At 42.7% G+C, this 27,466-nt stretch overlaps 2 protein-coding genes across 4 annotated transcripts in view; one reads left to right on the top strand and one right to left on the bottom strand.

Moving 5' to 3' along the window:
• Positions 1 to 23,275, bottom strand: part of hip1 (huntingtin interacting protein 1) — a 41,017-nt gene extending 17,742 nt beyond the window's left edge. Inside the window, exons 1-8 of one of the 3 annotated variants that reach the window (XM_046388733.1) lie at positions 23,258 to 23,275; positions 22,872 to 22,983; positions 22,647 to 22,772; positions 4,285 to 4,348; positions 3,507 to 3,649; positions 3,255 to 3,311; positions 1,582 to 1,662; positions 489 to 565 (exon numbers count right to left, since the gene is read on the bottom strand). In XM_046388733.1, the coding sequence (XP_046244689.1) occupies positions 489 to 565; positions 1,582 to 1,662; positions 3,255 to 3,311; positions 3,507 to 3,649; positions 4,285 to 4,348; positions 22,647 to 22,763 (539 nt within the window). In that variant the 5' untranslated portion in view covers positions 22,764 to 22,772; positions 22,872 to 22,983; positions 23,258 to 23,275. Of the gene's footprint in view, positions 1 to 488; positions 566 to 1,581; positions 1,663 to 3,254; positions 3,312 to 3,506; positions 3,650 to 4,284; positions 4,349 to 14,986; positions 17,111 to 22,646; positions 22,773 to 22,871; positions 22,984 to 23,257 lie in introns of those variants that run through there. The other 2 variants (XM_046388734.1, XM_046388736.1) reach the window with 2 other exon arrangements.
• A 1,744-nt stretch (positions 23,276 to 25,019) lies between these two features.
• Positions 25,020 to 27,424, top strand: bcl7bb (BAF chromatin remodeling complex subunit BCL7B b). Its single transcript, XM_046388732.1, has 6 exons — positions 25,020 to 25,190; positions 25,692 to 25,767; positions 25,893 to 25,980; positions 26,116 to 26,274; positions 26,444 to 26,547; positions 26,854 to 27,424. The coding sequence occupies exons 1-6, from the start codon at positions 25,078 to 25,080 to the stop codon at positions 26,923 to 26,925; spliced, it is 612 nt and encodes a 203-aa protein (XP_046244688.1). The 5' UTR covers positions 25,020 to 25,077; the 3' UTR covers positions 26,926 to 27,424.
• The last annotated feature ends 42 nt before the right edge of the window (positions 27,425 to 27,466 follow it).

Below are 27,466 nucleotides of genomic sequence, written 5' to 3'. Positions count from 1 at the left end.
ACATTAGCTTGTTTTAAAGGGGTGTTGAGCAGGAAAGCGTGGGAACCCCAGTAGAGTAGTTATTGAAACAGATAAAGTACCAGTCCCAGAGCTCAAGTGCTTGGAAACTAAAAAAAAAAAAGCAGAACCATTGACAAAAATAAAGAAATGAAACCTTTCTGCTCCATTTGTTGGAGTGATGTGAGTGTAAAAAAATAAACTTTGATGAAAGACTAAATCAATCAAAATTAAATTTTTTATTTTTTTAAAACTAGTTTGTTCTGAACAACAACCTTGTTCTAAAATGATCATGAATTCTTGTGGCCCATTCACGTGCGTCCTGATTAAACTATTAATTCAGTGCAATGACTTCATTTCACACTTAGAGAAATAACACTGAAACCTCATTCACGTCAGGATCCTGAGGTCCTACCCAACAACGCATCACAACAACAATGCCGATGACAACAACAACAACAACAGGTGAGGCAGCGACTCATCACACTCACAAGTTGTTAACGTCGTTCTCTCCCGCCTCGTCAAGCTGTCTGTTTGACATCTGCAGGTTGCCGGGGAAACGAGGGTTCTGACAAGGAAGAAGAAGGAGGAGGATTAAATTTGAGGGTACTTGCTCTTAACTACTTCGACATTTGCACATCATAATCTTTTAAGTTGATACAGTGAACTTCTTAGAAAAACAGTTGTTTATTTTCACACCCAGCAGATACAAAGCATAAATCATTTGGAGTCGCGTTTCTGGCCACAGGATGATGTAAATCCACAACATTCACTCTCCTGTTTTTGGTCTCCACAACTCTTAAGCTGCTAAATTTTTCACTATGTTCAGCAACAGGCTACTTTCTTTTGCTGTTGTTGTTGTTGTTGTTGTTGCTGAAAACCTGAGGATAAGACTGGGGAGAACAACGGATTGAACAGTTCAGCTGTGAGTCACAAAACCAATACAACGTAAAAACATAAAATCTGTTGCCGTTTCTCTGCTTATCCAGGCCGATTTTCTTTTCAGTTCAGGGGTTCTTTGCAGGTGATCTAAGACTTGAGGCTGATATAAGACTCCCTTTATTTGAACTGAGTGATTGACCTTTGTCTAGTGTGCGATGTGAGAATATGTATTTCCTCTTTAAGCTCAGTTGTGGTTTTTGACACCGTGTGGGGCTTTAAGATCTGCCTGCGCGCTGATCTCTAAATAACAAATGTAGCAAAGTACACAGAGGGTAAAATAAAACATGAGCAACGATTTTATCTACCAAAGCGTCACATTACTCTTTTGACTCTCAAGTTACCTCCTGGAAATCCGCCGTCGCCCTTTGGTAAGAATTCAACAGAACAACAACTAACCACATCTTCCTGCGATAAAATCAACGCCGCCTTTTTGGTCCCCGCACCGCTCTGCTCCACTGTCTCATGAAAAAAAAAAGCTACATCACCGATTCTTGAGAGGCCATTAGTGTAAAAGCCAGAATTTTCTATGAAGCCACCCCCCTGTTCCGCAGAGACACACTTGGACTAAAAGGAGAGCCTGATACAAAGATAATGAGTGATGAGGGAGACTGACACTGGGTTTTATAGGCCAGGCCAACTCACTTTGATGTGAAACTCCATTTTGGTGATGAGCAGTTTGAGGTAGATGCTGCACAGCTTTCCATAGCCTTCACTCAGATGACCCTGGAGGGGGGACAGAAAGAGGGCGGAAGAGAGACATTAAGAGACATAAGGGAGACACGATCAAAGGTAGAAAATAATCCTCCCCTCCTGTCCCGGAAGACATCTGGGTTTGCTTGGCTAGAGAGGCAAATCATTTGGTGTTTTGAAGAAATTCTTGTAATGCTTTCACAATAAACATGAAGAGAGTGAGCACAAGGTTTTCATACTTTTCATACTGTGGGGCTAAACTACACCATAGCAGCCAAAGTGTCTGTGACTGGAAAACACCATAAACCAGCTGATTCCCAGAGCAGGTTCAGTTCAGTTCACTCTGTGTGAAAATGTCCCTGTCTGATGACAGTGTGGACAAAGTTGATCAGAGTAGCTATTTGGCCAATTGCTTCTCACTTCCTTTTTCCTTGAGCCTGAGTATTCAAGTGGTGATGATACAACAGGAAACAGAGGCCACAACCCCGGTCACAGAGACCAAACTTCCTGTGTCCTCAGCAAAAGAAAAAACTGCCAAAGCAGGGTGGGCTCTCCACCCAAGGCAATATTGCTTAAGACATAACTTAGGAGTGACTGATCTTTTTGTGGCTAAATGTAGCACAGTTTTCACAATAAACCTCATTAATTGTATCAGGGGTGCGCATAAATACTGAGAAGAGGGTTTTACTCACTCAGATCAATGAAAATGTCGCTGATTAGACTTTCTAAATTGAAGTTTTAGCGCTGGCACCTTAAAAAAAAGAGGTGAGATTTCCCAACAGAGCAGCTTACACACTTGCTTACGTAACATTGCTGTCTGTCAGGCACAACATGTAGCTAGCTGGCAGGCGATGCACTGTGAGCTCTGACAAACACACTTGGCGTGTTTTACATGGCTTTGTCCATCACAGGACACAGGACGTCTGTCACTGTGAGGAGACAGCAGGCCGGCCGCAAACAATCACGTAATCCGATGACCCTAACGAGGAGACACAGTTGGTGGCTGTGCTCTAATGCTAATAAACAGAACACGGGCCTTCTTAATTACAATTGTTATGTTTTAAAGGCAAATCAACAAAAATTGCTGCTGCGCTCCGGTCCACACGCTCATCGCGACGTCAGAAAAGATGCTGCGGTAAAACCAGCTGACTTTCATCAGCCATGGACTTAGTATTGTTTTAATGTCAGCATTATTTACCAGTAATTATGTAGTGGCAGTTCAATTATTAACACAGACAGCTGCAAACTATCCAGATGTCTCGGTCTGAACGTCGATTAGTTTTTATGGTAAAAACAGGACTGGCAGCTGCAGCAGTGGGTGATGCATGCGGCTCTCTGGACATAAAATCAGTTTTGTTATAAAGAAACACCATCATCTGTAACACAATCTTTCAACAGTCCGTCTGATGAGCTCCAAATATTTTTCCTTCATTGTCTGAGCCCACTGCTTTTAAGAACTGATCTATCAGACTGGGAAAATCCTTCTCTCCTTCTTCACGAGTCAAACTTAGTCAGCTATGATTAACCTTTTATTATTCCAAATATACTAGTGGGAAACTATTGCACACTCCTTGACAGCATGCTGTGATATGACCATATTCGTATAAAAATGTCTGTGTTCTTACCCACATCCTGCTCATATCAGTTAAATCAGCCTTGTTCCTCATGGAGTCCTTTATCACCTGCAGGGACAGCAGTGGAAACAGGAGGAGGAGGAGGGTAAGCAGGGTATTAGAGTTAATATAACAGGATTCATCAGGGCTAACTGGCTAAATGTACACGAGGTGTGATAAAGCCACAATGAAACAGACAAGACGTCAGATGTGTTTCATGACGCGCGAGCGGAAACGGCGTTACAGGACGTCGTCTTTACGTACGTTTGGATGGCCGTCTCGCAGCAGCTTGTGGAAGACGTGGCAGAACTTCCAGCAGAGCACCGCGTTGCTGGAGAGGGGAAGCCGGTTGACCGCTGCCCAGAAAGTGTGGGCGCCCTTCTCATGATGGGTCCCCAAGATGCAGGGTGACAGGGACAGTCAAGGATCACTCAGTGACAGTGCAGGACTGTGGCCTCTGACCAATGGTACATTTCATCCTCTGTTTCTCTTGTCTTTTGATGTGTCCATCAGAGAGATGTGACTCTGATATACTTAAGAATCATCCTTTTCATCAGGCTATTTATTTCTGCATTCTCTTAACCAGTCTTCATACATAAACACATATTTTAAGATCAGTTTAAAAGAGTTTTGCTTTTCGTCTTTTATGTCTCATAGCCAGAAACTGTTTATTTAAAGTTTACAACGACGAATAAGCTGCAGGTCATTAGCTATGTACCTTTTGAAAAGGTAGACTTTTGATAGCTTTTTGTGTGTGCGTGTGTTTGAAGTAAACAAAATGGGATGAGAAAACTCTAGAGAACAACACTCCTCTCTGTCTGTGTAGCTTTGCGTTTAATTTAACACATGACTAAATTAGCTCTCCAGCAGGACCACGTGTAGATGACGAGGAATCACTGAGTTTGTTGTTTTAATCTTGTACTAACATAACCCTCCAGTCATGGAGAGACGGCTCCACGCACACATGGAAATCAGGTTAAACATACTTTTTCCACTCACTCACACACACACACACACATACACACACACAATGTGAGGATATTCCTGGCATGCTTCTCTTTGACAGCGACCTCCTGTGTGTTGATGGCCTTATTGATGCTGACAGCCTGTAAAGAGGAGGGAAGGAAGGGCAGAGGAGAGAAGAAGAGAACACAAATCAGCCCACAGCTTCTTCTATTTTTTTTTCACACCACTTGCAGAGAAAGAAAATACAAAAACCTTCAAGTGTCAAGTGTTTCATTTTAAAACTTGGCAGCCCTCCACCTTTCACAAAGTTGCCTTTTCCTTCGCTAACCACCTGGGGAATGGGAGGTTTTTAGTACAGGGTGACTGACCCATTTTCTGCACATTTGATATTCAAGGCAGGAGTTGAGAGGCCCGAGTTCCTCTCTGTTTGTTGAGGAGCTCTACAGAGGCAAACACCTGTCTCCTCAAGTCACATATGTGCATGTTAAGTGTGTGGGATTTCTCGTGTGATGCTCTCGATTCGCAGGATTTGGGATCGTAAAATGTATATCACATTAGGAACCGACCAGTCTTCAGTGAACGCAAGCAGGCAGACCCGAATGAGACTGCACCAACAATTACTCGCATATAGATGGTCTGTGTGTCAACTTGTTTGACGTCGTTGTCTCCCGCCTCATCAAGATGTCTGTTTGACATCTGGAGGTTGCCGGGGAAACAAGGGTTCCTGTCTGTCTGTGTGTCTCTGTGGAGTGAAACCTACCGAGGAATGTGGGCCAAGCCAGGCTAAAAGTGAACCCCCCCCCCCCCCCCCCACCTCCAGCTCAAACTAAAAGCATCGAATCTTCCTACGTAAACACTAGACAGGGGTCACCTCTTCTCAGTTATATACATATGAATCCTGCAGACGGACGCAGATAAAGATTCACCCTGACGTGTGCATTTTGACGGCAAACGTGAATTACTGCTGAAATACAAAGCAGCAGCAGGGCAGAAGACAGTGTTAGCGGCTGCTGAGTTGGTGTTGACAGCGTTTAGCCTTGATGAGCATTCATGTGAATCTTAGTGAAGCTTAGCCATTTGATAGAAAGAAAATCTGAAGGAAAAACGTCTGGTATGTCATAAACAACAAAACATTGTCAAGCTCGCAATGTACAGTTACAGGACAAAACCAGAGATATTTTTATTTATTCCACAAATTCTTCTTCCTGTTCAAAACCTGGTGCCCAAATTACCCAGAATGCAATGGTGTGTCACTTGTGTAATGTTAGTAGCAGCTAATGTAGTTTCATGCTGCTGTCTCAAGCAGAAATGGCAAGTGGGCTGCAGGGATCTGTTCAGCTCACTTATTTCTAACTCCACAACACCAGATGTATTTATTTTCAGACTTGTAATCTTTAAACTCAACTGACCAGAGTCTCAACAACAAATATCCCCCACTTGCTTGGGGTAAGTAAAATGCCACACCAAACTCACTTGCTGGATCAGGTACAGACTAAAAAAAGATGGAAATATATTGTTTTTTTCCTCGAATGTGCTGATGAAGGTACCTAAGGAGTGAGCTGTCTCACTTCCTTCTTATCTCTGTTGAGAGTGGCACATGAGCTCTACAGACTGGGCAATCATGACAAAATGGCGGTGAGGTTAAGCACAAGCAAACATTTCAGTTATCCTGGCAAAGTGTGTCTAGCTGGGTGGTGTCAGAGCACTTGGGCTAAACTCTTATTCCCTGCGAATTGTGCAGTTTGTTGCATATTTAAGAGCAAGGCAGATATGATTAAGTATGACGGTTAACTTCAGTCTGATAATAAATATAACAATTGGTACGGGGGTAGGAAAAAAATTGGATTGTGGGCTAGTAGATCACTTGTGGCAGCGTCACAATTTGTTCAGTTTCATTCAGCCGCCAAAGGCTTTGCACATTTTTTTTGTTACGTTTGTGTTTGTTTTCCTGTGATGCGTCTGCGTGACACGATATGTTCCATCGAGGTTAGGCAGCCAAACAGGGGAGCTGCGTGATGAAATAAATACACAAAATGTTCCTGCCCTGAGATCCAGGCCCGTGTTGTTCGAGAGTCTAAGCCCTTTCAGATGGTTTTCAAATGGACATGATGTGGAGGAGAATCTGGCTAACATATCACGTTGCACATGAGAGGAATATCAAAACAAGAAAATCAAGCATCTCAACATCGACCTGAAATGGCAGACTTCAAAAGCATAAAGCCTGACATGCTTTCGTCACTATATAATGAGCCTGGTGGCTGAGGTCAGCAGAGGACGGGTGAGGCCTGTTTCATAATCTCACTTCCCACAGATGTCCTGAGTCTGCTCCTCCTCTTCCAGTATGTGAGCTGACTGAAAGCTCACCACGAGGAATCATCGGAGGAGGAGGAGGAGTGGACCAAGAGGGGTGGGAAGGGAAGGAAGCAGGACTGAGGGAGAGATTAGAGGGGCAACAACGTGGGAGCACTGGCTGCTATCAGTGTCACTAGACAGGGAACAAGCACATAAGCTTCCAGATTTTAAATCTAAAATGGCTGGAAAATCAGTACAGAGGAGATGTTCATAAGCAGAAATCCCTGCAAATAACTGCTCAAAACAAAAAACAAACGGGCTTTAGGGAACAACAATCTAGTTCAAAATTCAGCTCCTGTCCTGCCTAAGGAACAGAAGACAAAAGACTGCATCCTTCACACGTCACATCTGTGTCATCTGAATGACATGTTATCACCAGCTCCGGCGAGATGGAAGACACGAGTTTTGTATTCACAAAAATCTAATTTACGGGTGAGATTCAGATCAAGTCACAGGAGCGGCTCAGGCCAAGCAAAGTGAGGACAGGAGGAATGTGGAGCTGGCTACTGTTTCGACATCTCTGAATTTAAATTCCACATGGTCTGCTCGTAAGCAGTGACGCGACGAGGAGACACCACAGTGTGTCGTAACGACGATGACTGACCGCGCTTCCACTCCTGTCATTAAAAATGCACAACGTTTATTAAACACGAGCACTGGAGTTCAACACCTGTCCTGGTGCATCAGCAGCCATAACCTGAGCCAACACTGGCTGTGAGACTGAGCATGTGTGTGTGTGTGTGTGTGTGTGTGCTGTAAAGGTCAAACACAGCAGGGCTTATGTCGTCCTGTCCAGGCCGTGTAGACAAGAGCCGAAATGCGACTGTGGTCAAACAAACAATCTGTTTCCTCTGATCGAGACCACGAGTGAAAGGTCGCCGAGCTAAATTTAAGCACGTGCTTTGTAAGACGTTACACTTCCTGTTTGCAAATGAATGTTTGCAAACACAACAGCCTGACTGCGTCCTTCATAGCTGGTGAGAGCAGACAAGACAACAGCTTAATAAAAAGGTATATAAAGTTATCAAGGACACCACACATCCCACAGCTTCAGACTGACCACTGCCATTGACCTTAGTATATTTCAGCTTTTTATTATCATATTTTTGTGAGTGTGTTTACAAACCTGCTGTCATGAAATTGCCCCTTGAAAGAAAAAGTAGGCATTCCGAATTAAACTTAATCACTTCAGTATTTGACTCGGACCAATAGCTGTGGTTTATGGCTAATGAAAGACTAATAAGTGGACAACGAGTTAAAATTATTTTGTCGTCAGTCTATTTCCGACTAGGTTATGAATGAGCCATTGTGGTCAAGGCTGTGTTCACACCTTAGCTCATTTGGCTATGCTGACTCTAATCAGTATCTGTTTCCATAAACCCACAAAACTGGATGTCTTGCAGCTGGCTCCTGTGATTTTTGAGATTCATTTGCACTGCTATATTAAAAATAATAGCTCTACATTTAGCTCAGAGCAACTATTAACATGTAATCTACTTCGTTCACGCCCATCCAAAAACTACTCAAGTCCATAGCTCAGGAAGGTTATATTTCCAAAATCAAATTCAGCATATAGCTTAACCAAATCATCTTTGTTGACACCATCTGCAACACGTGCCTTTATTATCAGAGAGGTAAGCGTTTTTGGGACCATTTCCTGTTGCTGACCTGGTTGTTGATTTGTGACAACAACAAATGTGACATTATCTTGTGTTGTCATTAGTACAAGGGTCATGCAGTTATGAAGACCATTTTTATTTTTGTTGATGTTGAGATCCCAAAAAAGGGAACCTGCCTTAATTTGATTTTTTTCCCCCAGTGCTGTGTCATTTCAACTCATGTTGCACCCCCTCTTTTCTTTCTGTCAGTCACATACAAAAATCAAGGGATGATTTAAAAACTCCCGGTGCAATTGGTTCCCACATGAGGATGACCCAATTAGCCCACAGTGAGACTTTGTACTTTGTGTTTGGGTTGAATGAGAGTGCCAGCTGCCTGGGACTCCTGGCACTGGCTGCTGGCATGGACGCATCAATGGCCTATTAGCTCCTCGCAGTGGGGCCACGCAGACCAGCTGACAAAGTGCAACGATGAGAAATTAAATCGGAGGTGAGAGGCTAGTGATTATGAGGATAACGAGCAAAGATGGGCCCCGAGGGAGTCTTCCTTACATGAGCTAATGTGGACAGAAACCTACGTCGCTGCATCCACGGGGGAGCCGACCCCAGCATCTTTCCATCACGCCTTCCTTTTTAATCCTCCCCTCATTTCCAACAGTTATAGTAAGGATTCAATCAGTTACTCCTAAGCTGAACGCAAAACTCTCATCTTGGTATCTACATAAACATCTTCTTGCTCCCACTCCAGCTTTGCTTTCGAACAAAGTGTTATTGATACGGTGTTGAAAGCATGTTAATTCAGGCCTGGCAAGCCCTAATCAGCCCCTTCTGTAGAAAGCAGGGCATTGATATGCTGATCGTCGCCTGGCTGTGTCCACTGAAGGGTCAGTCCACAGAGCCCGGATAGAGGAAGCATCCTCTGCCTGCTAAACGAAGCAGCTCTCACTCACTGACTCACTTCCTTACCCTCTGCCTCGCTTCTGAGCGACTCCTGTGACCCACTCGATTTCCACCTTAGTCCTAGAGATATGTCAGCACGTCAAGGCCACTCCATGGGGCCAGCAGAGAAAAGGCAGCGCTCTTGGTTATTTTAGTCTCCACTGTGGCACATTTTATGTCAACATTAATGATGGGACGTACCCTCAGCCAGTAGCGTTCAATCATGAGAAAATGACTGTGGAAAACCGCAGCAGGGCCAAATGAAAGAGGGCAGAGTAAATTCGGAAACACTTGTTCTCACGAGAAGATAAAATTCTCATGGTCGAGGAGGTGGAGGAGGTATCCTTGTGTGACCCCAATGATTTAGTATGGGAGTGGAGTGATTAATCTTAGTTACAGTACTATGATTATCCAACTCCAGTCAATTAGGTGTAGCAGGAGGACACAGATTTGGGAAGCTTTTATTTCAATCTTCTTACTGAGAAAGAAAGAAAGACCCAGCACAGTTAGGCGCAGTGCAGTATTTAATCGTAAATTCAAGGAAAACTTGCCTCCCTTTGATTTGTCGTCAGTTCCTGTGACTGTATCTGTGTGGACCTGAGCATATTGGACTAGGTATCACGCTCATAAGTATGGGGGAATTTGACACGTATGGACGGACTGACAGATGGACAACCCGAAAACATGATGGCTCTGGCACTCGCTATCGTCGGTTGGATGAAGCTGGACAACAGAAAAATGATTCGCGCATTGGCTAATAAAATTCATAACTTTTACAGAATAATGCAAGATAGTAAAATCAGAGATTTTTCCTTGTGGAGCTTTTGAGTCCATGTCCTTACCCACACCACATAAAAATGATCCCTTTTATACTCAGTGATTTTTTTTTGTGATTATTGCATAATGAAATTAAATGTTGGTTGCTAGTTTGGGATCCACACGTGAAAACTGCATTTCTCTTGTACTTGCACAGATATGCAAAGTCATTGCAAAAGCACTGGGGGAAAAATGCGCTTCCCAACTACAACCCTCAAACACATCAGGAAGTTGGCCGGCACTCGTCCTGAGGAGGCCCTCAAGACTGACAGCTTAGTTTGATAATACTTGTACTGGAGTAAAGTGTGCAGAGCCTTCCATTCTCAATGTTTGATGCTTTGGTCCTTCATGTACTTCAGTATTACAATGTTGAGTGCAGTGATCTTATCAAACACATCTTCTTTATCAAAACTATCTCTTGTCTTTGAAATCTCATCAAAACAAACTGAGGACAAGCACATGAAGTGTATTTAACATTCATATCCATCTATCAATAAATAATTCCAATCCAACTTTACCCTTGCAGCAGAGAACAGAAAAAAACACTTCAGACTTAAGAGGTTTCAGTAGAAATGAATTATGTTTTGGATGCCACACCATGGAGGAGGGTGGCAACAACATCGTTGACTTGTCCAGCCACTGTAGTGTGCAGGGAGATGAGTAAACAGACAAGGGATGGAGGGAGGAATGAAAACAGGAAACATCCACAACCGTCTGTGAATGCAACAGCACTGTAATGCTGAGGTGCGGCAGCGCAGGCTCGGTCATTGTGGCTGACATACTGGAGCTTGAGGTAGTGGTGATGTTGGTGGTGGTGGTTGGGGCGAGGGGGAGGTTTACAGGCGCTCAATTAGGCTTCCTGCCTTGGCACACCCTGTACTGCCCATTTCCTGCCTGCCTGCTGGAAAATGCCCAGCTGCTCCACTCCCCTTCAGCTAAAAACCTTGCTCAGTCAACCCAGACCAGCCAGCCGAACATTTCATTCCTTGAGCCGTCTCACATTTCCTGCCAGACTCTTCCAGGTGACTTTAAAGGAAAACTACAGCTCATAACAACCTGGGTTGTATTTTCATAGTTCTGGCTGTCTGTGAGGAAAACTGAACTTGCCAAAGTAATTGATGAAATCTGGTAGCAAGGCAATATTGTTTAAAACATGGGGTCACAAACATGATCAGACAGATGTTTGACTGGATTATCTAAACCACTTTATTTGGGTGTGAAACTGAAAGTGAGCACACCCATACTGTCATCTTTTACCGCAGAGCAATGTGCACAAACAGTGCAAAAGTGGAAGTTGACCTGTAAACTGTGATGGTTGTTTACAACAGACAGTTTGGATAAGAATTTCACAATTCAGTTTTACTGTTTGACTTTACTCTAAAGTGCATCTACGTGTTGAGAAGCTGGACAGAGGGCTGATAATTAACACTGCAATCCAAACAGTAAAATCCAAACACCAAATCAGAGCCAGTTATCACTCTCTACTTTATATACCTTTCATATATGGTCCCCACTGAACAACAACTCATAAACATGTGCTGAAGTGAACTTAGAAAACAAAGGCCTTTTTTAAAGTGGCTTTAATGTTTTCGGAGTCAGTTATTGGTTTGTTAGTAAGATGCACAAATGTGGAGGTATCATGAAAACTAGATAAATTATATATATAGCATTGAAAAATCCACAAACTGCTTATTTTTTATATCTGTGTGTGAACCTATATCTGCAATTTTAGTATCCAATATCTGCATTTCTTGTGTACTTGGATATTCGCAGTCTAAAGAAAGGTTTGACCAACTAAAAATACATGCCAATTTCCTTGAAAATAACAGAACTTCCTTCACAATTCAACATGCATGGCCAAAAATAAACACTGAAAACCGAAAGCTGGCCTCACCACAGTGCGTTTCACACAAACACACAATCTCCCTACACATGAAATAGCTTTTTTTTTTTTTTTTTTTTTTTTTAAACAAATGCATTGAAAAATCAGATAATAAATGGAAAAGTGTTGTGGGCCTAAACATTTTTCCAAAAGTAACTCCACCCGAATCCAAAGGTCACTTCACTGAACAGAGCCCTCTGTGTTGCTTGTTTAAGGACCATTTTACTTGTTGCATCTGACATGAACATCCGTTCTCATACAACAGTCACTCTACACCTCTTGAAAAAGGAGCCCGGCTGGCACTGAGGGGAGAGGAAGGTGGTGGAAAAGATGGTCTTTTTTAGAGCAGCTATTTTTCCTGCATACTTGAATGCACACAGGGAAAGCTGGGAGAGGGGAACGTTTGCAGAAGTCCTGCTATACAGGCCTCACTGGAGAGGACTGAGGGAGCCTGTGTGTTGATCTGCACCTTTATCAACACAGTGAACAGAATATGCACTGCACTGAATATGCAATTAATATTTCTGCCCATAAGCTATGGTTAAAAAGCCCATCTATGTTGCCCTAGCAGCTATCAGCGCAATCACAATTGAGAGCAACATCATAGAAGCTGATAGGCTGACATGTCAGTCATGTATAAAGCCTCTAAGACTGTAAACCGGGAGCCTGTTTTCCCGAGTTCTGCATCTGTCCCATTAATAACATAATAACATGGCATTTGTTGATGCAGATAAGTCCAGTGGGATGACGCGGTCTCTTAAGAGCCCATTAAAAAGAATGAAAACATGGAGCTTCAGGATATTTGGAGTGTATGACCTCACAGCACTGGGCTGCTGTTCCTGGGGGCACAGGTGGATGCCAGGAGCTGGTTAAACACACACACACACACACACGTGCTGAAGGCCAGGCTCTAGCGTAATTAAACTCTCAGACAGACACCCCCATGGCAGGTTTATGAGCCTCTCCTAATAAGATGGCTTTCTGCAACCTCGTGTGAAGGAGCTGCGGCTCTAAAGCTCAACTTCCTGCAGGACTGGTGATGTCACGACGCCGGGTTATAAAAGGAACATCTGTGCAGCTCGCCGACACTCCTCATCCCACTTGCTCGTCGCTCGCAAACACTGAACACACATGAAGATCACAGAGTGTGGGGCTGTGTTTTGCTGAAGGACTTGATGATGGTTTACATAGAGATCTGACACCAATTAAACTGTCCCTCTACAGTAAAGTTGTTGTCGGTGGTTTCTTCTGAGCACTACAGTCTGCTTGACTGGCAACTGCCAACTCTGAGCGTTCAAAAGGTCTTTCTGATGTGCATCGATAGAGACTTAAGTTATGTGAAGCCAAAGATAGCTTTGTTGTTCAGGCATAAGACAGTTTGCTCCTCTTTCATCCCCACTGATGAATTGCTTGGTTTGTAAAATATCAGAAAATACAAAACAATTTATTGATTGGCTAATCATAACACCTCTGGTTTGAAGCCAGTTTTTAATGAGTTAACAGTCTCTGTGTTTTTATTTTCAGAAAACTCTTCAGTACCAGCAGAAAATGTGTGTCACTGAAGCAACTGAACTCCACTTTGTGATCTAAACTGCTACTGTAGGAAAGTGAGACACATCAGTATCTGCCACAGCGAGACTGAAAATGATTGTTTAGCTGTAAAAATGTCCTTCAGCTCTAAACAAAATACATAACTGCAATCAAGTTCCCTAGAGCTCAGATTCCAGCAAGTATATCACCAACTTTTATGCAGTGTGGGAATGCAGGATTGTTTTCATGCCACCGTGTCTCACTACGTGCCAAACAGCCAACACAAAGCAGCAGAAAAAGAACCGGGAGGAGAACGGCCTTGAACAGTTCTGCTACTTCTACAACACTAAAGAGCTACACAATACCTTCTAGAGGTTTGTCTCAAATAACCAGGAATGTACAACTGAATGGAGATTTTCCATCACTACACCTACACCATGTCTGTGCTTACATGCCCCCGCCTGACTTCATGTGGGCAGCTGAGATTTATTTCAAAGAGTTGGAGAGTGAGTTTCCTGTTTGAATTGGGTGCCTTTCAGTGCATTTGCTACTATCATTGTGTACCATTTCTTCAAGTTATTTAATTTAATACAACGTTGGGGACAGAGGGCTCTGGGTGTGCTTTCACCCCCCCCCCCCACCCACACCTACTCAAGGGCTAAAAGTACAGCCATCCACCCGCGCTGCCAGTGAAAGGCCGGCTGTGTTGCTTTGGCTCGTGTGCACCTGCTCCTGGACAACTCTGCAGTCTCTATCGCATCATTCACAGCACGCAGGGTCAGAGGAAAAAGAAATGCATGCAAGATATCTGCTTTGCTTCCACACGTGTGATAAAGGCCGCACCTTTTTATTGTCCTGCTAGTGACAGAGAAAACACAACACTTAATGTGACTTTAAATTCATACCAAGTATCTAACACACTGACGGTCACACAAAGCCACACTGTTAGCTCCGTCTTTCAGGTTTGTCTCCAACACCAGACATCAATACCACCTGTAATTGACATTCACAGCACATTTGCACGCCGCTGAACTTGTTCCATCAACCTGCAGCTGGAGAAACGAAAAAGACAAGAGCGCTCGGGGCAACAGAGGAGCACATCTCAGACATTTTCACATCTTAGACCCCTGAGAAATCGAGGAAAGCAGCAAAACCCCAACATGTTCAAGCTCTGCCCTCATTAGAGGATGGGTTTTGCTTGCTGTTGTTTTGCCAGCCTTGTTGAAGAGTCTGTTTAACAGTGAAAGAAAAGAGAAACATGTGGTCTGGGTGTCCGATTATCCCTCCCTGAATTGTAGTGGATTTAAACTGCTCTTCCATGTAGCTGGGGACGCCTCCAACACCACCACCTTCTGCTGAGAAGACCACTGCTCAGACCTTCATACCTTCTTCTTCTCCACAACAACAACTAAACTTCCCACGGCTTCATTTAGCCCGAATATCGGCAGACGACAACAAGTCCCTGCTTGCGTTCAGCATAACTTGCACGTATTGGCGCAAACAGCCCGTGAGTGTGTGTGCAACAGGACTTCTTGGACACCACCCCCCCACCACCACCTCCAAAAGAACATGCAAAACCTACAGTGTATCGGTATTTTATTTTATTTTTTTAAAAAAGCAAACAAATCTTCTACACTTACAATTTTACTGAGATCCATGATCGTCCCCCAAAGCGGTGAGTGAGGAGCCGGAGAGGAGGTCCGCTGGCTTTATCCTAACGCGGAGTAATTAGTAACGGGAAAGCGATTGAGGCAACAAATGCATTTGGGAGGAGAAGAAGAAGAAGGGGGGAGGTGGAGCGGCCAGTTAGCTCAACATGTGTCCCGATTTGGTATTAAAATGCTCCTCTATCCTTCCTTCCTTCCGTCCTCCCTTCCTTCCTTCTTTCCGCGTCCCTTCTCCTTTTTTCTCTGCGAGCCCTACGTGCTCCCTTATCGGCGAGGACTTCCAGCATCCGACCGCCGACAAGCCCGAAGCTGTCTGGGTATGAAACCCCCCAGAGGACTACCGCTGATAATACCCGCTCATTTCGCCGCTGCTTTGCATTAGAACATATATCACTCCGGTTGTTATGTATCAGCCCACATAGCGGCTGAGAGCTAAGGCAGTAGGCCACCTTTATTTTGCAAATAGCCCGCTCCCCTGTTAGACAATAGTAGCTAGCATGGAGCCTGCTGAGTGGGATGGCTCAAACCCGGTGGTTCTCAAGTTGGGGTGCGGGGACCGCCGGGGGTCCTGTAAGAGGGGTGGTGAAGTCCAGGGAATGTGAAAAACAGCTGAATTTCCACCGGTGCTCCATTCATGAGGAAGCAGCGTGGTCACACATTGATTTAACTATAGATGGCTTCACCTCACCTGCAGCATATAACAAAAATAAAGCCCTTAAACCTTCCTAAGGGATGTTCCTCTTGTGATGGTGTCCCCCTCTGAAACCTGCTCCAAATATACTATGTGCTAATCACAACTGGCTAAAATATTCACAGGGATGATGCCTGTGTCAGCTGTGAATTATCTTTAATTCTTGTTTATGGTTAAGGAAAACACATGAAGCCTTGAAATGAGCAAAGGTTTTCAGGGGGGAGCTCAGCTTCCACCAAGAGGGCAATTCTAGGTAACTGATGCCCCCATCTGGCTTCTCTGAGACTGTCAACCAAAATCTTCTGTCCGCCTGGCACAGCAGGAAAGGCACAGGTCTTCTCAAAGAGATTTTGAAAAGATGACATTTTGGCACAGGTGTAAAAGATAACATGTTAAATAACAGCTGAGTGCTTCAGTTTCAGGGTCCCGGTCTTTTTCGTGTTAAATTTAAGTGTTAAATCTATTATAACAAATTCTACAATGTTCATAATTGTAATAAATAAATTATCATCATAGCTGGACTCCTTTTGACTTCCAGTTTCATTACAATCCATACAGAAGAAGACAACCAGAGAAGTGGCAGACACTTTTTTCCTCCCGCCTCCTCAACACAATGTTTTCCTCGTGGAGGCGGGAAGTTTATAACCACCGCCCACATTGTCAGTTGTTTCCCCTGCATGCAACAAATGCTGGAGACCGTCTGCAACGTTTCCCAGATTTAGAGGAAATGAGGACATGAGATTTGATGTGCTGTAATACTATACTATATCCAGTAAATCCATACAGATTAAATGCTGTGTGGTAAAACAGAGTCAAAGTGTCTCTCGCAGTGAGCACAGTATTGAGAGATCTTTGTTATCAGTTGTAATAAACCATAAATATACACACGGTGGGTGTTTTAGTAGGTACACACGTAAAATTTAACGTCCTCCAACAAAACAGCTCAGCCATAAATCCTTCATTTACAAATATAATAATGTTAAATCTGCCCATTTACAAGCATGATGGGGGTTTATATTACAACACCACAACTACAACCACAGTAATTAACACATTATTAAATGAACACTTCTTGCAAAGTCTTAAAGAAAAAGGTAGATAAATGGCAGAGCTGCTGTACTGGATGTCACTACTGAAGTGTATCTAATAAAATGGCTGCAATAACAACTAAACTGATGTGTGATATTCTGGATTTGTGGGAATTCAACGACATGTGACAGCAGCAATCTGATACATCGTGTGTTAGCATTTCAGGAGTTTTAGGTCGTGATTTTAGTGCTTTGAAGATCGAACATTTTCATTATTATTACTATAATAGTTAATTTTGCAAATGTAAATTGGCTTATTAAAAGGATGTTAATGCTATTCTCATCGGAACCAATAAACCCACAAGATCCATTTTTAAATCCAGTCAACTGTTTCAAAAAGGCCTTTCCATAGAATCACAGGCCATCAGCTGACCGGCCGGGACCAGGCCAGCCACAGTAATCAATATGCTACTCATTATACCATCAGGGCTGCACATTATACCTCCAGGCTGCTCAACATAAACAGTCTGTCTCGAGACAATGCCGCCTCTTTTCCCCCCAGAGTCGCTTCACTTCCTGGTACGGCGTGGGCCCTTCACTGTGAGGGCTGCCTCACAGAGCATTTCTCACATACAGCATACTCCCACTCTGTCCTTGCCTGGATTTTCATTCAGCCACACAAAACCCCTCCATTTTTTATACAATTTACCAACCTTGTCCTTTGCAAGTCTTGGTTTCTTAACCCAGGTGGATAAAATATTAAAAGCACCCGCTGTTTCCTCACTAAAGGCTGTTTGTTTTGTGTCATCTCCTCAGCACCTCCTTTCCATCACAGTTAGCTTCTCTAAACAAGGTTAAGGATGAATAACACCGAATAGTTCTTCTTTTTCAGGCTTTACAGACAGGGATGGACAAGATGAGGAGACAAGAATGTAGACGAAGTTCCAACTCCCATTTAGTCATGGAAACAAAATTTAACTTATCAAACATTAACTCAAACCTCTTCTTGTAACAGTGACATCATAGAGCCTGCTTGTTTCTCTTCTGGTTAATTTAAAAGTCCCTCAATACCTGAGAAATGACTGACTTTTTGGTGAAATATAAGCCATTTCCATAATTACAGATTTACAGAACTCATAGGAAATCCACTTTAATTACCTTTGAATCATTTCAGTTGAGTTGCAAAGACAAAACATGGTCTGTGTGGAGCAAACAGGCTCAAAGTACAGTGGTTAAAGTCCTGCAACACGTCCAGCATGTCTTCACCTCGCTCAGGAATGACTCTAACGTTATGACATGAAGTGTTTTAGGCTGACTGTGTGTCTCAGAAAGCGAATTGTAAATACAGAGACTTTAGGCTTTATCACGCTACAAGCGAACAGAAGTTAAAGTCCTGCTTCTGCCCTCTGTGCTTATTTTAACCATAAATAAGTTTTTCCTTTCATTCTGGTCTGTTGTATAAATTAACAACATCCATCCATGAGGGCTGGTGTGTTCAATGCTGATGCAGAGCAATGGGCCCGATGATCACACCATGTTAATCATTCTTCAGACCACTGTTGTGCAAATTAATGATTCTAAGTGAGCAGGCAAAATTTAATTAAAGTTTAGCTTTACAAAAATGTTTTGGCTGATGTAACGCGGAACAGTAAGGCTCGGTTTATTGCATGAAACATCGCTTTAATCACTTTATATGTGATTGTAAATTCCTTTGCTTTCCTTTCAGCCTTAATGAGTGCAGAGTGTCTTCAGTCATGTAGCGGAGGACTGCATGGTATCCGGATGATTATTTAAAACGAGGCCAGTCATGTTGTATCTGGCTAATTTGCATACCACACGCTTACACTGATGACTTAGGTTTCAGTCTGACTCTTGACCTTTGCTGCATGTGAAACAAAAGGCAACACTCCACCTTATGTGTCTTTCCGCTTTACTGTGCTGTAAAATACAGAGGAGAACTCCAAAACAATCTGTAAATCAAAGCCATTGTTAAAGCCGCCAGGAACTCATCGCTGCACTTTGTTCCACTTACTGACCTGTCACTCACGTCCAGCTCTATTATTCTATAGCCAGTCAGTGCAATGAGGCCACAAACCACCGCCTGCTGTTTCTGCTGCCTCAGTGCTTTTAACGGGTCTCGCTTTCATGCTTGCATGCTAGTCTGTGTGTGTACTGTATGTACGCTGAGGTCCTTCCATAACTTCCCTGCATTTTGAATCGCAGGATGTAAAAAAAAAAGAAGCAAAGGAAGACTTGAGACAATGAGCGATGGAGAGGGAAGGCAAGGCAAGACAAAAAGAAAGACAAAAGGCAGAGAAAAAAAGAGAAGCAGGGAGACGGGGTGATTAAAAAATTCTTGACTACATCCGCCCTGCTGAGTCCTGCTTGTGCCCGACGGCCACGGCCCTGCTCCTCCCCTGAATTCCACAGCTGCTGGGGAGCCAAGCAGCGCTAAGAGAGGGTGCAGGCCAGGAGGACGAGGGGTGTCCAGTGGTGCAGGTCCACATGCACTGAACACCTGTGATTCCCAACCAGGGAACTTGCACTCTACAGGGGGTACTTCTGCATATGTGGGGGGTGGGGTGGGGTGGGGTGGATTGGCAATATGTGGGAAGATTATGGAGTACTTAGCAACTCAACTAATTTGATAAAACATACAGAAGAAAACAAAACAAGAAATAAAAGTCAGATACTGAGCCAGCTGTTACGTTGTGTTAGTACTGAGAGAGTGAAAAATCTAGTTAGCATGCAAGTACGGCAGTTAAGACTATTAGAAAAGCAAATGATAAACAGTTCAAACAGAAAACTTCAAGTATTGGATAAACAGTTTTGTTAGGGAAAAGTAATGATAAACGGCTGCGACAGCTAAAAGTTATGGATAAACAACTGAAATAGCTAAACGTAACGAGCTAAATGGTCAAAACAGAGAGCTGGAAGTAACAAATGACTGGTGAAATAGCTAAAAGTAACAGATAAATGATTGAAATAATTTGCTACGTGTAGAGAACTTAAACAGCTAAAACTGTTAGCTAAAAGTACTAGCTAAAAATAGGAAATAGCTAAAAGTAATGGATAAATTCTCCAAGTCATAGCAGAAGGAATACAAACTTAACCAGTCAATCATAATACTGACGGTTCAATTGGATAGTAGAGATTGGGAAACACTGCTGTGCATGGTCACACCAACAACCAAACACTCTCAAACACAGACACAAACAGGAGTGACCTCCGTGTGGACACGTGAAGGAGAGGAAGGAGGAGGCTGGCAGGCAGTCTAATTTTAAAGTCTTAATTATGTGACACACAATGTGGTGTCACTTAGGGGCTCACACTGCATGTCCGAGCTGAGGAATTGGTGCCCCAGAAGTTTTCCACAGGTACTAATTATGGTTCATACTGGTCCAGAGATTACTACCTACATAAGCTTTTAAATGAAAAATCTCGTCTGGCCTCTGACAGCTCAGACGCTGTTTTGCAGTCTTGGAGAGAGTTGGCATCTTTCACATTTTGCAGCCTTCAAATAAAGATTATAAAACATGTAGTGTTGTTCAGTACTAACTAGTTATTCACTGGGTTTTCTCACTGCTACGGAGAACACAACAGAACTCGAAAACATGCAACGACTTTCGAGACAAACACAGCACAGATTAAATCCCCCTTAAACTCTAAATTAAAGAGTCAGCTGCCATTATGAGGCTAAACATGTTATTAAAAGCAAGTGCTGTGTGCTATCTGGCTCTTTCGTTCTTTTTATAACCCGTGTGTGGACACTATGACGGAGAAGATTGTGAGCACACCCTGGTTGTTTACCCAACTGAAAAGAGAGAGATAGGCGAGCACTTCTCCGAATCAGCTTTTTACACAACTATGGCTTTAAAGCCAAGGTAGTTGACCCTGCTGTCTGCAGTGCAGTGCACACTGCTCACATTCACACGCATGCTACTGCAGAATACTTCATTCATGTTGCATGCTGAACGAATTGCCGTATAATCTACTGACTCTTTGTACATATTGCTGACGGTTTCCTCTCCGCGCAAATTGCTCTTCATACAATGCAAACAATTAGAAAAGTTATCCTGTACACGCACGGCAATAAACTTCATCGACTCAAAAAAGTTGACGTATCTCTGACTCAAAATGGAAAAACTATTAACATAAAGTTCTCACCACATTATGTCAAAGGAGAAATGGCTGAAGTACGATTTAAATTGAAAAAAGCTAAGACAGACAGGCAGACAGACAGACGGATAAGCAGACAGACAGGAGGTGAAAGCCAGCCACCCAGTACATTTAGGCAGCTTTAGAGCACAACAGATCAGATGAGATTATCTCGCGCTGAGCCCCTGTAAAGTAGACAGCAGATTCATTGATTCCTGCGCTGCCTGCCGCAGCTCTGGATCCCCAGTCAAAAATCAGCCACGAGAGAGAGAGAAAAAAAGGAAACACTAACAGCACAACTTAAAGGAGCAACAAATCCTAATCAGTGAGCTAAACACTGCATAAACTCAGGACTATTACAGAAATAGGCAGACATCGTGAAGCAGCGAGAAGAAAACAGCAAATGTGTCATGCTGCCGGTCTAGACATGTTGGAACACTGATAACTAATAGCAAATCAGACTTGGGCTTGTTTTAACCTGCATGAATGTTTTTCCACAGCTAATCGCCTGCAAAAACTCTTTGCTTCGTTTAAGTGATCCGGTGTAATTCAAAGCTTTGTATTAAGCAGGTGCCTAAAACTGCATGCAAGCTGAACTATGTGTACGTATGATGCTGTGATGCTATAGATGTTTCGCCTTGACACACTTCCAGAGGGTGTGATCTCAGGAGCCCAGCTTTGACCTAGTGACCAGGCTTGGCTCGGACGCATGCGTCTCTCCCAGCCTCTAATCCATGCTGCTAGAGTCCCGGGTGGGTGAGGTGTGGGCTAGGGGAGGTGTGGGAGTGTGTGTGTGTGTGGGGGGGGGGACAAACTGTACGTGGGCATCCAGACGCAGAATTGCCAAATACCTCCTGTGCAAATTTAGGCTGTGTTGACTGAACTGTCCAATTTAGCAGCCGCTGTAAATGGGAGAAGCATGTTGCAGCACTACCACGGCAGTTTGGCTGCCTTCATTCATCTGACCTACTTTCTCCCCCGCCCCTTCCCTCCCCTGTGCCTGGACTTTGAGAGATGGGAGGGGGAGACCACCAGGCAGGAAGCAGCAGGCTCCACAGCACACAGCAGCCTACATACATATGTTGACTTGGAGAGCACTTTACAGTCCATGAGGCTATACTATATATTCACTGGTGGCCATGACATAAAACAAAACATGACAAAGAAAAATGATCTCCTGAGTCTTAAAATAGGCACGTCTCACTTTAGATCTCACCATCACCACCATCATTAGAGATCCTGCCTTGACTGAGGGCCTACAGAAGGCACTGACAGCCTGTCATACATGACACAGCTCCGCAGAGCTTTAACTCGCTTCCCTCTTGTCTGCTTTTAGCCTACAGATAGACAAACAACACAGTTATCTGAATTCAAAAGGCCATTGACCTACATTTCAACGGCACTTTTGTTGTACAGTTGACTCAGTGGCATCTCTGCTGATCGCAGATGGACATCGGGGAAAGCAACAGAGGGATAACAAAAAAAAAATCGGTACAACTGAAGGATCAAAACCAGAAGAATTTACTAAAATGTGCAAAGATGATGAATAGGTTAATATAAAAATGTGGTTTTGATCTTACTGATCATGTTCTCACTTCAGACAAAATCTGACAATGCATAGGTCACAGAAGCCGACAACACATACCCTGGCATGACAATTACCATCCCACATTGCGGATCTAAGCTATGCTGTCCAACGCTTTCAGTAAAAATAATGTTGTTGCGTGAATGTGACCCGGACCCCTCTGCTCCATACCTGCCCTCTCTCAAAGTTTTCCTTTTCCAGCTCCAGACTATTGGCCCCTCCGGTCCGTCGGATCACTTTGGGAATAGCGTTGGGTACTTGCTGCATGGAGCTTTTCACTCGATCCATTGTCGTCTGCTTTTCACAGCAGCGAGAGGAAAAAAATAATAAACTTTCAGCCGATTAACAGGCTAGACCATATAAAAAACTGAATCAAAAATAAAAAGCTGTACTAACTACGGCGTGCAGCGGTCCATGCCGTGCCGGACTCGTCGCCCCGTTCACTGGATCATCTGGCCCTTCTGCCCACCACCCCGAGTCAATGACAGGAGCTGTTTGCACGGCATCGCTGTAAAGTGAGACGCGGTTAGAGGACGGTCAGGCTTCCGGTTTTGACTTTTCAAAATAAAGGTACTTCTACTCCTCCCTTTTGTTTTTTGTTTAATGCGGGCGACATTAAATTGTACATTTAAAGCTGTAGCATGCCAAAAAAAAGAGTTGTTTGTTAGCTAGATTATTAATGATTGTTGAGAGACACAAAAAGCAAAAGTGATATGTGCAACAATTTAGGGGCACTTTACAGCACTCTGCCTCTAAACCCCGGATGAAAAGACTTTACACACCCAGAGAAACACTTCCAAGCCTCTGTTGTTGGTATGTGGACACCGTTCAGCTGCACTCTCTTAAGCATCGGTGTTATTTGGATATTTTGTCTGGCAACTGTCACTGACTCCTCCCCTTGTACTCGGCTACTAGCTGGAGCTCCAGCAGGGCCCGCCCACAGCATCAGTGATAAATTCAGATTTTAATATTTTTTTAAAGCTATTCTGAACACTACACCAGCAGTCTCATTAAACACACGTGACATACAAATAGAATGAATTCTATTAGCCCAACTTCAGGTCCAGGCTGATGTGTGTGATATTTCAAGTCAAATGAGACAAAATCCATGATAGATGTGGATTCATTTATTATAGCTGATGAAATTATGTTTCATTTGATTGGTAAATATTCAAAATTACTGCCTGTTTGCTCTGAGAATCTCATTTATCTTAGTCAGGAGTTTCATCATGAAGAACATGATGAATAATATCACATAACCTGTGCTGCTATATGTGGCCAGTAAAGCCAACACAAACCCTTATACAATCTTATGTGCAACATCAAATTTTACCAATAAAGCATGCTGCTATTTCTTGTGGACAATAAAGAACATATTGCCATAAACTCTGCAGGAAATGAAGAATGAGTTCCCCTGTGGTGTCACGATCTGTATTATTAGCTGACACTGAACATTGTCAGTGAGTCATGCCAATAAACACTATCAGCACGGTCTGATCAGTGACACTGTCGTAAGTCATCAAGCTCCCTTTATATCATCACACAATACTTTTACACAGGTTTTCTTTGGGGCCATACCAACAGTAAACCACACAGTCCAATTGGATCACTTTTCTGGGGTTTAAGTGTGTAGTAGTTGTTTAAAGAGAGCTGACCCTTCTCTCATAATCCCTTGAGAAAACAGGCAAGCAAACGATAATTTCCTGTCAGTGACCTTCCATATAATTAATGAATAAAACCTGCAGTAGTCTCAACCATAGGAGAAACCTGGTTGCTTTGCATAACTCAATGTTGCCCTCTACTGGTTAAACAGAGAACCACCACAAGTCAAAACTAGGGTAAATTTAATGTCTAAATGAACACAGTAGCCTAACAATCCGGGTTTTCGCAGGCACAAAAATACAAAAAATATATATTAGAAAAAATAAACAACCCCCCCCCAAAAAAACAAAAACAAAGGGGGACTAGCTTGAAGTTGCTATTGCAGATCTTAAAAATTACGCAGTCAAATAGATGGTAGAATGAGTACTCAGAAACTAGTATCAAAACCACGATGTGAAAATACTTCATTACAGCTAAAATGTCCTGCATTTAAAATCCTAACTAAAAGTTCAGACGTATCATGAGCTAAATGTACTTAAAATATGTTCCAAATTCACCCCATGTGACAGATATATTCCTGTATTCTAACATACGTGCTAATTTTATATACGTGCTTTTTTATAGACATATTTGTATGAGCATTGTTGATAAACTAAGAATTGCCCGTTGTGACTTGTTCTGCATATGAGAAAAAAAAAGCACTTGAAAATTTGATGCACTTTTGATGATCTTAATCTGAAGAGTAACTAGAAACTACCTAATCTGTCAAATAAATGCAGTTGAGCACAAAGTACATAAATAAATATATAACCAAAAATAATAATAATAATAACAGCAAATGTGTCCACCTTGTCATTACAGTATATAGAGTATATTATGCTATGCAAACTGAGAATGAAACCTAAAAAAAGAGAAAAAAGTGAGACTATGAAATCTCGCGAGATTACGACTGTAAAGGAGGACTGGGGCTTGGTCTTGAAGTTTTCAGATGCATCTGTAGATGAATCATAACAGCATCAAGATGTCGGGACGATCAGGCCGCGCCGAGACACGAAGTCGCGCTAAAGATGACATCAAAAAGGTCCTGGCAGCCATTGAAAAAGTGCGCAAATGGTATGTAGTCTGTCTGTGGGGATAATATGGGAGGAAATGTATTAGTAGACTGTAGCTTGATATCTGCTGCGTCGCTCAACAAACTTCAGTCGGAAAAGTTAGATGATTGACTGAGCCGCCGGCCAATCAAAGGCCCAGGTTGACAGGTGAGGCGGGGCTAGCTGAGTTTTTTTCCCCCTCTGAGAGCTGTCAATATGGCTACAGCCTGACATGCGGCGCGGCAATGTAGACGACTGTCCTGTTTTCACATTACAGTGCAAATAAAGAACATCTGCCGACTAATTGTCATTATTTTTACATATTCGTGTAAATTATACGATGGAGTGTAACGGGATGTGTGTTAGCTTTCACCTCTGCTGTGCACAGAGAAGACACGAGCATGTAGGTTATTGTATGTCATGTTACACATTGATGCTGTTAAAGCACATGGTTGAATAACGTTAATCTGCGACGTGACGTACGTTTAGAAAACAAAAAATCTCCAACTAATTTCATCCCCAGGGAGAAGAAATGGGTGACAGTTGGAGACACATCCTTGCGCATATTCAAGTGGGTGCCAGTAACAGAAACAAAGCAGGTGGGATCCTCTGCCATGTACTCATCATAATAAAAAGAAGAACACCATTGCTGTTAAGGATTTATTTATGTTAATCTATCTGATGAATAAGCGGTCTAATTTTAAAATACCCTCTTTGTTATCAGATATATCGCACTAAATCCACAGGTGGAGATGTTAGAGGACTGAAAGATGTGGTCCTGGAAAATACTAACTCGTTGCTGGATTTCACTGGTGAGTTTTGTGGATGTTAAATACTGGAGCCATCCCATGCATCATGATGTTTATGTGACAAAATCTCACTTAACCAAATCCCTCCATCACAAAAAAACCTGATGTTCAATACAACTCCTGTGTCTCCCCCTCTAGATGAAAACAGCAACCAGAGCTTTCTGTCAGATGTTTACCAGCCTAAAATGGATAACAGCAGCAGCACTTCAAGCTCGCAGCAAGTCAGCCCTCCACATACCTCCAGCCTCCGAACTGAAGACTCTCAGCCACCAATGCTGGGCCAGGAGAGTGTGGACGGTATGTGGACGATCTTTTCTATCAGTTTTCACATTATTCCTGACATTTTAACAAGAAAACTGACATCATTCAGTTGTAATTCCGTTGTGTCCTGTACCATCTCTGCATTGTTTCACTGTCAAAGCTGCATTAGTGAGGAGATAATTCTTACTGTTTCTTGTGAATACAGAGCCAGTTCATGCAGGACCGGATGGGGCTGATGAGCCTCCTACTCTCATAAAGGAGGACCTTCTTTCCTCAGGAACTGTCAGACGGAGCACCTCAGACACACAGGTTCACTCTCTGAAAATGAGTTCAAGGAAGACCTCACATTTTCCTTGGCTGAAAGGGAATTAAATTCTTATATCTAGGGTCTATTACATGTGTGAAGAGTTTGGAAGCATTTCTAAGTTTTTGCGTCTTTTATTGCACTGAAGTAAAAATAAACTCACAGACTGTCTTCTTATTTATTGAGGGCAAAGTCCATAATAAAGACAGACGTGGCAGGTGCCACTGCAATAGATCCAGTGCTATTTTTCACTATATTGCATGGGAGTAATTTAATATCTAATATGCTTTTTTTTTTTTTTTATTCAACAGGATGAATTGGATGAATCAGGAGCACCACCTTTAAAGAAGATTTGCACAGGAGAAAATGCTGTTTTGAGATAGCTTATTTATAATGATTTTGTTAAAATACACATGATCCCTGTCCTTAGTCTAAGGTTCTCCTGACATATTTACGCAAACATTACATTTCAGCAAATGACAAAAAAAGTATTTACTGCAAATTTTTTGTTCACTTTTAAAGGTCTTTCTGTTTTAGGCAATTTCTGAAATAAATGGAGAGGATTTTTCAAACTTTCTGTGGCAAGTTGCTGCTGTTGCTGGCAGGGTGTATTTCAATTGTAAATATATAATTTTTCTGGCAACTAACTGTTTCTGATTTACTTGTTATACAGTTAACCTTTGCTTTTGCATGTTTCCATATTGGTATTAAATGCGTAGCTTTATGCAGATTGATGTTTAGATGTGTCCTTTTTTGGAATACAATACTCTTGGGTTATTTCATGTGAGAATAAAATGTTATTTTTTAATATTTATAATATAATTTACTCATGTTTATAAGGAAGACATTGTAAACCATAATAAATGCTTCTTTCTATTTCCATTTCGCGTCATTGGTGCTGTACGGTTGGTATTTAGGCGCCAC

The sequence above is a fragment of the Scatophagus argus genome, chromosome 5, assembly GCF_020382885.2.
Source record: "Scatophagus argus isolate fScaArg1 chromosome 5, fScaArg1.pri, whole genome shotgun sequence".
Taxonomy (NCBI): Eukaryota; Metazoa; Chordata; class Actinopteri; family Scatophagidae; genus Scatophagus; species Scatophagus argus.
This window is presented reverse-complemented; position numbering and strand designations above follow the sequence as displayed.